Genomic DNA, 12,499 nt, shown 5'->3' with positions numbered 1-12,499 from the left:
GCCCCGTGTCTGTCCCTCCCCTGTGTCTCCCCTTCCCCAGAAGGGCCTGCCTCTCCATCTTACCCTCCCTCCACGTGCACAAGTGAGAACAGGCCTTAGTTGCTGGGAGCCCCTGGGGCAAAGGCTGGGAGAGGCCTGCTGCGTGCTCCCCAAGCTGCAGAAACCCACTCAGCACAGTTAAACGCCGAGATCGATGAGCTAGATTGACGTGGACTCGGGGTCTGCTGAGCAGCCCAGCGACAGCGGTGCCCAATCAGAAGGACCGGCTCCCGGAAGACACAGCTGTGCCCAGGGCAGGGCAAGGAGGGGTTCAGGCGATCCTGGAGCATGTTTAGTGCCAGAAAGTAGGAAAATGCTTAGGAAGTGGTGTGGACCATCAGAACACATGACTAACCCACTGGATGAAATAACTCACACGTCCACACTGGCACCAGTACATGGGGGAGAGGCAGGGCAGCCTCTCCTTACGGCGGACGCCACGCGAGGAGTAAGGCCCACCGCTGACAGCAGCATGTTCCTGAGGCCTGCGTTGTGATCACTGCGTGCACAGGAGAGAACGCCCTTCTCTGGGGAAATTCACACTGAAGTACTTAGGGTCCAGGCGTCGTGTTTCAATGACTCTCAAATGGCGCAGAAGACATACCTGTGGGGAGAGGAGGGAGGGGGTGGTAGAATGGAAACATTTGAAGGTTCAGGGATTTTCTTTACTATTCTTGTATCTTCTCTGTAAGTCAAAAGCATGTCCAAATGAAAAGTTAGCAGAAAAACACTTTCCCAGAGGGGACAGCGACCCTGCCACAGCTGCCGTCCCACCTCTGAGCTGCGGGGTGGCCAGTCAGCCAGGGGCGGCACCATTTTCATGACTTCCTCCCACTGCCTCTCATTCATTCCTGTCACTCTGAGTGTCAGGCTTCAGGGCACACAGGCTGTTGCGCTTTGACCAGAGTCTCCTTATAGTCAGCATTCACCTCCCCGTGCCCATCGCACAATAGGCGACCAACAGGCCAGGGACTTCCTTGTGTCCACAGCAAATCTGAGAGGACGCATGCCCAGGGCCGAGGTAGGAGCCAGGCTGCAAACACACCAGTGCTGGGGTACCTGAGGGGCCGGGGCCTGGAGGACCAGGTGACAGAGGAGCAGCCAGGTCACGGGGCTGGGGTGGCACTGCAGTGGCAGCTGCACTTCCTTCCTCTGGGATCTAAACCATGTGTGACAAGGTCAAGTCCATTTAATATTATCAGGAACATCTTTAAGTTTCAAAATTGGAGCCATGTTGGCACAACAGGTATTGCCCATTTGTCTGTTGGGCCCAGCCTTTTCCTGACGGTGGCTACGGGGTGTGTGGGATGTGTACATGTGAACACAAGTCCCCAGGAGTGAGAAGGGCACCTGTGTGTGCTTGGAAGCGTGAGGAGGCCCAGGCCTTGGGGAGGGGAGGGAGGTGGGTACAGTAGACCTCACCACACCCTTCAGGTCCCACCACACTCTCCACAGACGGGAAAGGGAGCCAGCTCATGTTAGAGCTGGTGTCCCGTCAGCTTGGAGGGGCCCTGTGCAAGTGAGGTTGTGCCTTCACCAACAGCTGAATGTCACCCTGGAGCCTCCATGATGGGGCCGTGAGCCCAGTGCAAGGCGTGTCCAGATCATCGTGGGTAGGGATGTACCCAGCCCCATGTGTTGGCACAGTTGGCTCCTCTGAACGCTGATGGCCACATGGCCTTCCACATGGCCTGCTCCCAGCCTCAGCTAAAGATGGGGGTGGGAGAGCACAGGGCTTGTGGTCAGAGGTACAGAGCTGTCAGGTCGGCCCTGGGGTGGCCGCACCACGGCTGAGTCAACACGCAAGCCTCCTGGGTTGCATTGTGCCCACCCACTTTCAACATGTGTGTTCCCAGGAACACACACTCGGGGCCGGGACCCTGTTCCCCAGCCTTCATTGCCCTTTAAGCAGGAACCAAAACGCATGTGAGCATTCGCCTGAGGCAGGCTCCCACAGTTCTGCCCCTCCCCCGGTACCCTGTCCTCCCTCCGCATGGGGCTCTCTAGTGCCCAGTGCTGCTCAGGGCTCTCACCGCTGACTCCCAGCATCTGAGCTCCCAGTCACCAGAGCAGTGCAGGCAGTCTGGGTCCTGTGGGGCGCGGCGTAGGGTGTAGCTCACAGGTCTCCTGTCCCACAGACGCAGCCGGTGCCCAACCCCATGGCCTACTTCCTGCACCGCTCCCCATGGTGGGTCCACCGCTTCGAGACCCTCAGCAACCACTTCCTGGAGCTCGTGGTGCCCTTCTTCATCTTCCTCGGACGGCGGATGTGCATCCTCCATGGCGCCTTACAGATCCTCTTCCAGGTGAGCCACGGCAGACCCCTGCGATCTGAGCATCGCCTGTCAGTTCCCAAGGAAAACACTGTCCTGCCTGCTGTTTGTTTTTATTGCGGTAACCTGCACGCTGTCACAGAGGTGCCTCCTGGCTGCGCTCGTCGTGCGCCTGTCTTTTCCCTTGTTGTCCGGGGTCTGTGCCGTGCGGGGCTGCAGGTTCAATGGGCAGCAGGAGAGGCCCCCTGGCCTATGAGTGTGACTGTGGGCTGTTGGTCTGGTTGGTGGGTTTTTGTGGCTGCCTTTATCAAGTTCTCTTCTATTTCTAGTTCACTAGGAAGTTTTGTTTGTGGTTTTTGTTTTGGGTATTTTTAATTAATCATGAATGTTGAATTTTTTAAAATACATTTTTATTGATTTCAGAGAGGAAAGGGGAGGGAGAGAGAGAGAGAGGGATAGAAACATCAATGATGAGAGAGAATCATTGATCGGCTGCCTCCTGCACACCCACTACTAGGGATTGAGCCTGCAGCCCAGGCATGTGCCCTGACAGGGAATCGAACAGCAACCTCCTGGTTCATAGGTTGACACCGTTGAGCCATACCAGCTGGGCTAAATGTTGAATTTTAACAAATGTTGAATTTTCTCTACCAGTTGTGAGGTCACTTTTTCTTTCTCTTTAATCTGTAAACGTGGTGAATTGCATTAATACTGCTAATGTTGAACCAATTTTACATCCCTAAGATAAACTCAGCTTAGTCATGCTGTGTATATCAATATGTTACTGGGCATGATTTGCTAATATTTTGTTTTGAATTTCGCATGGCTGTCAGTGAATGAGACCGGTCTGTAATTTTCCATCTTGCACTGGCCTTACCTGGCTCTGCTCAGGTTTTACTGTCACTACAGAGCTCATCGAGGGCTGGCCCCCTTCTCTGAATGAGTTCACGGGACAGAGGCAGTGCTCCTGCGCGAGCCCCTGGCCTCTGGGTCTCCGTGACCACTGATGAACGCCTTTGGTGACTGTCAGACACGCAGGGTTTTCATTTCTTCTGAAGGCAGCTTTAGTGGCAGACGTTTTCCTGGGAATTTGTCCATTTCATCTGTTTTCAAATTTATTAGCCAAAAAACAACCCAAAAAAAGTCATAATATTCTCTTATATTTGCAGAGCCTGGATTTGTGACCTTCTCTTTTCAGCCTGTGTCCTTCTCTCCAGTGCGGCTCTTAGCACAGAGCAAGGTTCTTTTCAAACTGAGGCCGACCTTCAGTCTCTTTTACACAACAAGTCCTTTCAGCTCGGCTGCTGTCTGGGTTCATTTCCATATCTTTGTTTTTTTTCTTTTTGTCCCTTTTAGCTTTCTTTAGAGGTTTTTCTCTTTCCATTATTTTCCCCTCCTAATTAGTAAGTTATACACTCTGTTTCTTTCAAGTGAGTACATACTTAGTTAACTGAAAGTCTAAATTTAATCCCTATCTTTGCACCGTCAAGGCCTAAAGCCTTAGAATGCTTTAACTGTCTCTGTCCCTACCTGCTCATTTGCTGTCACGGCCCCAGTATTTTCACTCTGTTTTTTGTTTTTCAATTAATAGACTGGTTTAGAACAGTTTTAGATTTACAGAAACTGAGCAGAGTGTATAGAGGATTCCCTTATCCCCCTCTCCCCGCACGGTTTCGCCATCATGAACATCTTGTGATAGGTTAGTTATAACTGGTGAGCCAACATTGGTACTTCATCATTAACTGAAGTTCCGTTTACACTACAGGTCACTCGGGTGCCGTACTTTCTGTGGGTTTGGACAGATGTACATGCCATGTAGCCATCATTGTAGTGTGGACGGAGAGCAATGTCACTGCCCTGTCCTCTGTGCTCTCGAGGTTCATTCCTCCCCCTGCCCCCCAACCCCTGTCAACCACTGATCTCTTTACTATCTCATAGTTTTACCTTTTCCAGAGTGTTATGTAGTTAGAATTATCAAGGATGTAGTGTTTCAGGCTGGCTTCTTTACGCGGTAATATGCATTTGAGGTTCCTCTTGTCTTTTTGTGGCTTGAGAGCGCATTTCTTTTCATTGCTGAATAACATTCCATTGTCTGGATGTACCACAGTTTATCCATAAACTCTCCAGAGCTGGCTGAATAGAGCCCTGGCTGGCCAGTGACCCTTGCCAGCAGCCAAGGGCATTCTGCACTCTCCCCACTCCACGCACCATGAGGCCCCATGGCCCTGTGGTCTCAAGCCAGTGGACAAGGCTCCAGCTAGAGGCTTGAGCATCCACCAGCATGGGCGCCACCTCATGCTGGACCTTCCCCTGTTGTCTGAGGATGCCCAGCCCGTGGCTCGCGCCTTCCCCTCCCAGTGGAGAACATAGGTCCGGTTCTGAGGCAGCCCAGAGGCCCCTGCCTGGCACAGCCTCCGGAGGAGTGAGGCCTGCTATGACTTCATGGCGACCAGGTGACCGAGACCCACTCTTGGGGCTGCAGGGCATTAATTAGTCACTGCTTTTGCTGCTTTTATAAGTGTTGAATCAGTGGGACCCTCTGAGGGCTATAAACTCAACTGGGCCTGTGGGGACCCTTCAGGCATCCCTCAGGCTACACTGACTGGCTTTCTGTTCCACTCAGCTGCAGCTGGCTTTGACAAGCGCTAATGAAAAACAAGTTGTCCTATTACCTAAAAAAATAATTGAACGAAGTTTGGTACTGGTGCGTGTGTAAATCAGATCCGGGAAGATCCTCACATTGGCCACTGAGCCAGGGGCCTCGAAATGCCCTTGTTTGTTCACAGTGCACTTGGCTCGAGTCTCACGGCGGGTCAGGGCGAGGACCAGCTCTCTGGACCTGGCCTGGCGGCGTGTCTGAACCCTGGCCCAGCCAGGGCACCCGACACCCAGGCGGGGAAGGGGGATGGGTGGTGGCCCCAGGGCTCAGGTATAAATGACTCCCAGCAGCCTCAGGCCAAATGGCTGGGTCTTGACTCAGTTCTGGGTTCTGCTGCCCGGGTGGACAGTGGTGGATCATCGTGGCCCAGAAGCACTGGGCAGGAGAGGGCCAGAGCAGACCTTGAAGGGCCTTGCTACCAACCCGCAGCTCTGGACATTATTCCAGAAGACCAGCCCGCATATTTGCCTTCCACCCCTTGAAGGTCCTGGGAGCCCCTGGTCCAAGCATGCCCCCGTGTTGTCCTCTCCAGCCCCACACCATGCCCAGGACAAGGCAGGAGAACCCCAGAGCTGGGGCTCTTCTCCGAGGCCTGGTCTGTCGCGCCTTCAGGAGTCAGGCCTAAGGTGTCCAGAGCAGAGAGGACGAATGGCCAGCTGGCGCAGCTGCAGCGTGTCCAGCCCCCTGGCAGGCAGTGTGGGGTCTCAGGTTGGGAGCCACAGGCTGCAGTCTCCTGGCAGGTGTTCAGCTCTCCATGGGGCTGCTGCACAGGGCTGGGCATGTCAGTCACTTCGGGGAGTGGCCTGTGTTAGGTGCACCACATGGGTTTATGAGGGACCCTGACAGGGGCCAAGCTCCGGTCTCTGCCTGAGACCCCAAGAGGCGTTTCTGGTTCTGTTTGTTTCCGTCCATTCCTTTGGGAGAGGATTGAGGATATGAGCACCTCACCTCCTCCCACGCTGAGTTTACACAGCTGTTCCGGAGGATTCTGCAAGGCCATTGTCTATCAGAGAGGTGCACCACCCCAGCCTCAGCCCCCTGCTCTAATGCCAAGCCACAAGCCTGAGGGAGAGACCCTGGAGGGGGCGGTCGGCTTCCACCGTGGGGCTGGGCAGACAGCCCAACCCAGCACAGGACGGGCATTCGCCAGGCAACGCTCCTGGTCAGTGCAGACCAAATTCTTGGATCCCAGACCGATTCTCCTTCACCTCCCACCACGTCCTGCTCTTTCTAATCTCTGACTTTGGCTGGAGTCCTGGAGCTGTCTCACAGTGGGCCATCCCCATGGCTGTGGGCACAGAGAGCTGCCTCCACCGGCCTGAGTTCCTTGCCCAGATTGGGGTCTCAGGATAGCTGCCCCTGGACTCCTGGTTGCAGAAAGTCTCCTGCGAGTATGCATGTGTCCTCTGCAAGGCCGTGCAAGCTGAGAGCCCTGCAGGGAGTTCCAGAAGCCCATCCCTCCCTCCTCGGGGTCGTGTTATGTCATCCTAGAACATCTGCTGCAGCGTCTCCTGGGCCTGAGATTCCAGCGCTCACCACTCATCTTCCTGCCCATGGTCCCGCTCCAGCCACCCCAGCACAGGCCTTGGTCCACTGCCCCATTCGGGTCTCCTGCAGGCTGCATGGTGCACTGAGGGTGCAATTAAGGCTCCACCGACCAGTGTAAACACAGATGGACAGTGTGATGGAGTCATTTCCCTCAGAGGAGACGCTGCAGCAAAGCCAAGAAAGATCGCAGACCCCTCCGCACGCTAGGGCCACGCACGTGACACCAGGCTCCATTTTTCCTGTTAAAAACATGGCCGTCCAGCTGGATGGGGCAGATAAAGGGGGATGGGCTGGATGGGGACACATGGCCGGTGTGTGCCTGGCAAGGGCTCTGAGCACAGCCAAGTGATGTCCCCATGGTGTCTACTGCTTTACTAGAAACAGGGTTTCATCCCCAAAACTGTTGAACCCTAGTTCTCTAGGTCAGGGCCACCCAGCTGCACTCACATTAGAATAACCCGGGGGAGTTCTTTGGAAATATGCTTGTGCGGGGGCCACCCCACCCGGACCCACTAAGACAGGAACCCCAGGAGGCCAGGCACTGCTCAGAGGTCATTAGGGCCATGTGGCCATGCCTTTCAAAGTGCACTCCTGCGTTCTCACCCAGAGAAACCTGTCAGGCCTTGAGGGGCCTGTTGTACCAGACCATTCTGGATCATGGTCATGTGGGCCAGGCACCAGGTGGGGCTGGTGCTCCTGCCACTGTACAGAGAAATGACCCTCCCAGGGGCTGGCTCCACACGGCTCCTGCACCCAGGTCTGCAGCAGAGCTGAAGGCCCCCAGCAAAGAGCTGAGGCTGGGCTAACATGGCCTCTTCAGGAGCAGGACTGGTGCCACCATCAAGATAGTGGTGCCAAATGGACAGCAACGCCACCCAGAACCTCAGGAAGAAAGCTTGACTCCCGGGAGGTGTCTTGGCCTGGCTGTGCTGTGTCCTCGCTCGAGTGGCCCAGGCTGATGTCTGTCACAGCATCAGACGGCCAGGCTGGAAGCACCAGGGCTGCAGGGATATGGACCGCTCTTTGGTGCTTATGTGGGGTTGTGGGGTAGCTGGTTGTTTTTCCAATTCTTTTTTTCAAAGACTGAAGAAGACCCCACGTGGGTCCCATCACTGCCTGTGCTGAGCAGCTGGACCCCCTCCCCTGGGAGTCTGTCACTCATTAAGGGCCCTGGTCAGGTCTGCCCTATTGGCCACCACCAAACCCCATTATTCACCATGGATGGGTGGAATTGTGGAGCATCAGGGATAGCCTGGGCTGTCTGCCCCCCAGGAAGACTCGGGTTACAGCTAGCAGATGACAGGTTCCAAATCAAAGCCAGGAAAAGCCCCCTGGAGCCTCTGCAGCATCACCAATCACAGGAGCCATGGGGCATCTCAGGGCCACATCTCAGGGCCTCTGTTCATGCCACTGGAGTATGGCCCTCACATGTCTGGAGTGGACAGCGACCCTAGGGGCACCTAGAGTCCCCCTTGGTACTTTTATTATTGACTATATTCCCTATGCTGTAATTCATATCCTCGTGACTATTTGTAACTACCAATTTATACTTCTTAATCCCTTCACCTTTTTCACCCAGTCTCCCAGCCCTTCCTCCCATCTGGTAACCATCAGTTTATTTTCTGTATGTTTTTTTCATTTGTTTGGGGGTTTTTTTAGATTCCATATATAATGAAACCATACAGTGTTTGTCTTTTCAGTCTGATTCATTTCACTTAGCGTAATATCCTCTAAGTCCATCTATGTTGATGTAAATGGTAAGATTTTATTTTTTTCTATGACCAAGTTATATTCCATTGTATATATGTACCACATCTTCTTTATCCAGTCGTCTATTAATGGACTGCGTAGGTTGCTTCCATATCTTGGCTATTGTAAAGTATGTAGCAATGAACATGAGGATTCGTGTATCTTTTCGAATTAGTGTATCTTTTCGAATTAGTGTTTTAGATTTCTTTGTATACTCAAACTTGGAATGGCTGAGTCATAAGTTGGTTCTATTTTTAATTCATTGAGGAACCTCCATACTGTTTTCCATAGTGGCTGCACCAATTTGTAATCCGACCAACCGTGCACAAGGGTTTCCTTTTCTCCAAATCCTCACCAAAACTTTTTGTTGCTTTGTTGATGATAGCCTTTCTGACAAGTGTGAGGTGATATGTGGTCTTCATATGCATTTCTCTGATGATTAGTGACCCTGAGCATGTTCTCATTTGTTTATTGGCCTTCTGTATGTCCTCTTTGGAGAAATGTCTGTTTGGTTCCTCTGCCCATTTTTAATTGGATTTTTGTGGGTTTTTGGTGTTGTGTGGATTCTTTATAAATTTTGGATATTAACCCCTTATCAATGTATCATTGGCCAATATCTTCTCCCATTTGGTAGGTTGTGTTTTCGTTTTGTTGATGGTTTCCTTTGCTTTGCAAAACATTTTAGTTTGATGTAGTCTCGTTTATTTATTTTGTTTTATTTCCCTTACCTGAGGAGATATGTCCAAAAAAAAAATTACTAAGAGCAATGTCAAAAAGTTTACTGCCTAAGTTTTCTTCTAGGAGTTTTATGGTTTCAGGTCTTACATTTAAATCTTTAATCCATTTTGAGCTCATTCTTGTACATGGTGTAAGAAGGAGTCTAGTTTTATTTTTTTGCATGTCTGACCAGTTTCCAACACCATTATTGAAGAGACTGTCTTTACCCCATTGCATATTCTTACATCCTTTGTCATAGATTAATTAACCATATAAGCGTGGCTTTATTTCTGGGCTCTCTATTCTGTTCCATTGATCTATGTGTCTTTTTTATGCCAGTACCACATGGTTTGATTACTATAGCCTTGTAGTATAGTTTGATATCAGGTAACATTATGCCTTCAACTTTTTTCTTCTTTCTCGAGATTTTTGTGGCTCTTCAGGGTCTTTTGTAGCTCCATATAAATTTTGGGATTATTTGTTCTAGTTCTGTGAAAAATGACATTGGTATCTTAATAGGGTTGTATTGAATCTATAGATTGCTTTAGGTAGTATGGAAATTACAATGACAGTTTTACTTCTTCCTTTCCAATTTGGATACCTGTTATTTTTTCTTCTTGTCTGATTGCTGTGGCTAGGACTTCCAGTACTATCCTATATAATAAAAGCATAATATGCAAATCGACCAAATGGCAGAATGACCAGTCAGCGGGGGTGTGGAGCCGGTCAGCAGGCCAGCCAAGGCGAGTGCTAGTGGGCAGAGGGAGGGGATGGCGATGGGGGTAAGGGGAGCGGTGGCAGGGGGGGGCGGGGCCAGCCGCTTGCTGGCCAGCGCCATTCTCTAATCAGCCCGCCTGGTTGCCTCCCACAAAGGGACATCCCACAGAGGGACATAAGCTGTCAGTCGGACATCCCCTGAGGGCTCCCAGACTGCGAGAGGGCTCAGGCCAGGCTGAGGGACCCCCACCTCCCCAGTGCACAAATTTTCGTGCACCGGGCCTCTAGTGTTGAATAAGAGTGGTGAAAGTGGATATTCCTGTCTGGTTCCTGATCTTAAGGGAAATGCGTTTAGTTCTTCCCCATTGAGTATGGTTAGCTGTGGGTTTATCAGATATGGCCTTTATTTTGTTCAGGTATGATCCCTCTTTGTCACTTTGCTGAGAGTTTTTATCATAAATGGATGCTAGATTTTGTAAAATGCTTTTTCTGCATCTATTGATATGATCATATGATTTTTATTCTTTATTTTGTTTGTGGTGTATCACATTAATTGATTTGTGGAGATTGAACCAACCTGAACCCCAGGAATAAATCCCATTTGATCATGGTATATGATCTTTTTAATGTATTGCTGAATTTAGTTTGCTTATATTTTGTTGAAGATTTTTGCAGCTATGTTAATCAGGGGTACTTGCCTATAATTTTCGTTTTTTGTAATGTTTTTGTCTGGTTTTGAAATCATGGTAATGCTAGCCTCATAAAATGAGCTTGGAAGCCTTCCCTCCTCTTGAATTTTTTGGAATAGTTTGAGAAGGATAGGTGTTAGTTCTTTGAATATTTGGTAAAATTCACTTGTGAAACCATTCAGCCCAGGACTTTTGTTGGGAGTTTTTAAATTATTGACTCAATTTCATTAGTAGTTATTAGTTTGTCCAGATTTTCTCTTTCTTCTTGGAAGATTGTATGTTTCTAGGAATTTATTTATTTCTTCCAGATTGTCCAGTTTGTTGGCATATAATTGTCTGTAGTATTTTCTTATAATCCTTTGTATTTCTGTGGTGTCAGTTGTTTCTTCTCATCTTTCATTTCTGATTTTATTTATTTGGGTCCTCTTTTTTTCTTGAGTCTTGTTAAAGGTTTATCAATTTTGTTTATCTTTTCAAAGAACCAGCTCTTGGTTTCATTAAACTTTTGTAATTTTTTAAGACTCTATTTCATTTATTTCTGCTCTGATCTTTATTATTTCCTTCCTTCTACTCACTTTGGGCTTTGTTCTTTTTCTAGTTCCTTTAGGTGTAGGTTAGATTGTTTGAGATGTTTCTTGTTTCTTGAGATAGGCCTGTAATGCTATGATTTTCCTGTTTTCACTGTGTCCCATACATTTGGGGTCATTGTGTTTTCATTTTCTTTTTTTAATATGTTTTTTATTTGGTTTGGTTTTTATAGAGAGATGAGGGGAGAGGGATAGAGAGATAGAAACATCAATAAGAGAAGAACATCATAGATGGGCTGCCTCCTGCACTCCCCCTACTGGGGATCAAGCCCACAACCCAGGCATGTGCCCTGACCAGGAATCGAACAGGTGACTTTTATTTCCTCAGTTGATGCTCAACCACTGAGCCACACTGGTTTGGCTGTGTTTTTATTTTCATTTGTCTCAAGCCATCTTTTTCTTTCTTTCTTAACCTCATTGTTAACCCATTCATTGTTTAGTAGCATGTATTTTAGCCTCCATGTGTTTGTATGTTTTCAGTTTTCTTGTCATTGATTTCTAGTTTCAGACCATTGTGGTCGAAGAAGATGCTTAATATGATTTCAGTCTTTTTAAATTTATTGAAACTTGTTTTGTGGCCTAACATGTGGTCTGTCCTGAAAAATGTTCCATGTGTGCTTGAAAAGAATGTATATTCTGCTGCTTTGGGGTGAAATGCTCTAAAATATCAATTAAATCCATCTGGTCTAATGTGTCATTTAAGGCCACTGTTTCCTTGCTGATTTTCAGTCTGGATGATCTATCCATTGATGTCAATGGAGTGTTAAAGTCCCCTACTATCCCTGTATTACTGTTGACCCCTCCCTTTATGTTCATCAACATTTTCTTTATGTATTTAGATGCTCCTATTTTGGGTGCATAAATGTTTATAAGGGTTATAGCCTCTTGCTGGATTGATCCCTTTATCATTATGCAATATCATTCTTTGTCTCTAATTATACCCTTTGTTTTAAAATCTCCTTTGTCTGTTAAAAGTATTGCTATCCCAGCTTTTTTGTTGTTGTTGTTTCCATTTGTATGAAATACATGTCTTTACTTTCAGTCTGTGTGTCTTTCAATCTGAAATGGATCTCTTGAAGACGGCATATGTATGAATCTTGTTTTCTTATCCATTCAGCCACCCTCTGTCTGTTGAAAAATAAGCTGACAGCCCCATGAGAACTTCCTTGTAGGTATCTAACTGCTTTTCTCTTGCTGCTTTTAAGATTCTCTCTTTGTCTTTAACCTTTGCCATCCTATATAATAAAAGGCTAATATGCAAATCGACCGAACAGCGGTACGAGCAGTCACTATGATGCACACTAACCACCAGGGGGCAGACACTCAATGCAGGAGCTGCCCCCTAGTGGTCAGTGCACTCCCACAGGGGGAGTGCCACTTAGCCAGAAGCCAGGCTCACGGCTGGTGAGCGCAGTGGCAGTGGCAGGAGCCTCTCCCACCTCCACAGCAGCACTAAGCCATCAGTCAGACATCCCCCAAGGGCTTCCGGACTGCAAGAGGGCACAGGCTGGGCTGAGGGAC

General features: G+C 49.0%; 1 protein-coding gene across 1 annotated transcript in view; it reads left to right on the top strand.

The window, feature by feature from the left end:
* Positions 1-12,499, top strand: part of LMF1 (lipase maturation factor 1) — a 97,493-nt gene that overhangs the window by 73,109 nt on the left and 11,885 nt on the right. The window contains exon 5 of the mRNA XM_014542964.1: positions 2,178-2,345. Within this exon, the coding sequence (XP_014398450.1) occupies positions 2,178-2,345 (168 nt within the window). The remainder of the gene's footprint in view (positions 1-2,177; positions 2,346-12,499) is intronic.

Source organism: Myotis brandtii, unplaced genomic scaffold, assembly GCF_000412655.1.
Source record: "Myotis brandtii unplaced genomic scaffold, ASM41265v1 scaffold317, whole genome shotgun sequence".
NCBI classification, from domain to species: Eukaryota; Metazoa; Chordata; class Mammalia; order Chiroptera; family Vespertilionidae; genus Myotis; species Myotis brandtii.
Note: the sequence above shows the minus strand (reverse complement) of the source record. Positions and strands in the feature narration are given on the sequence as shown.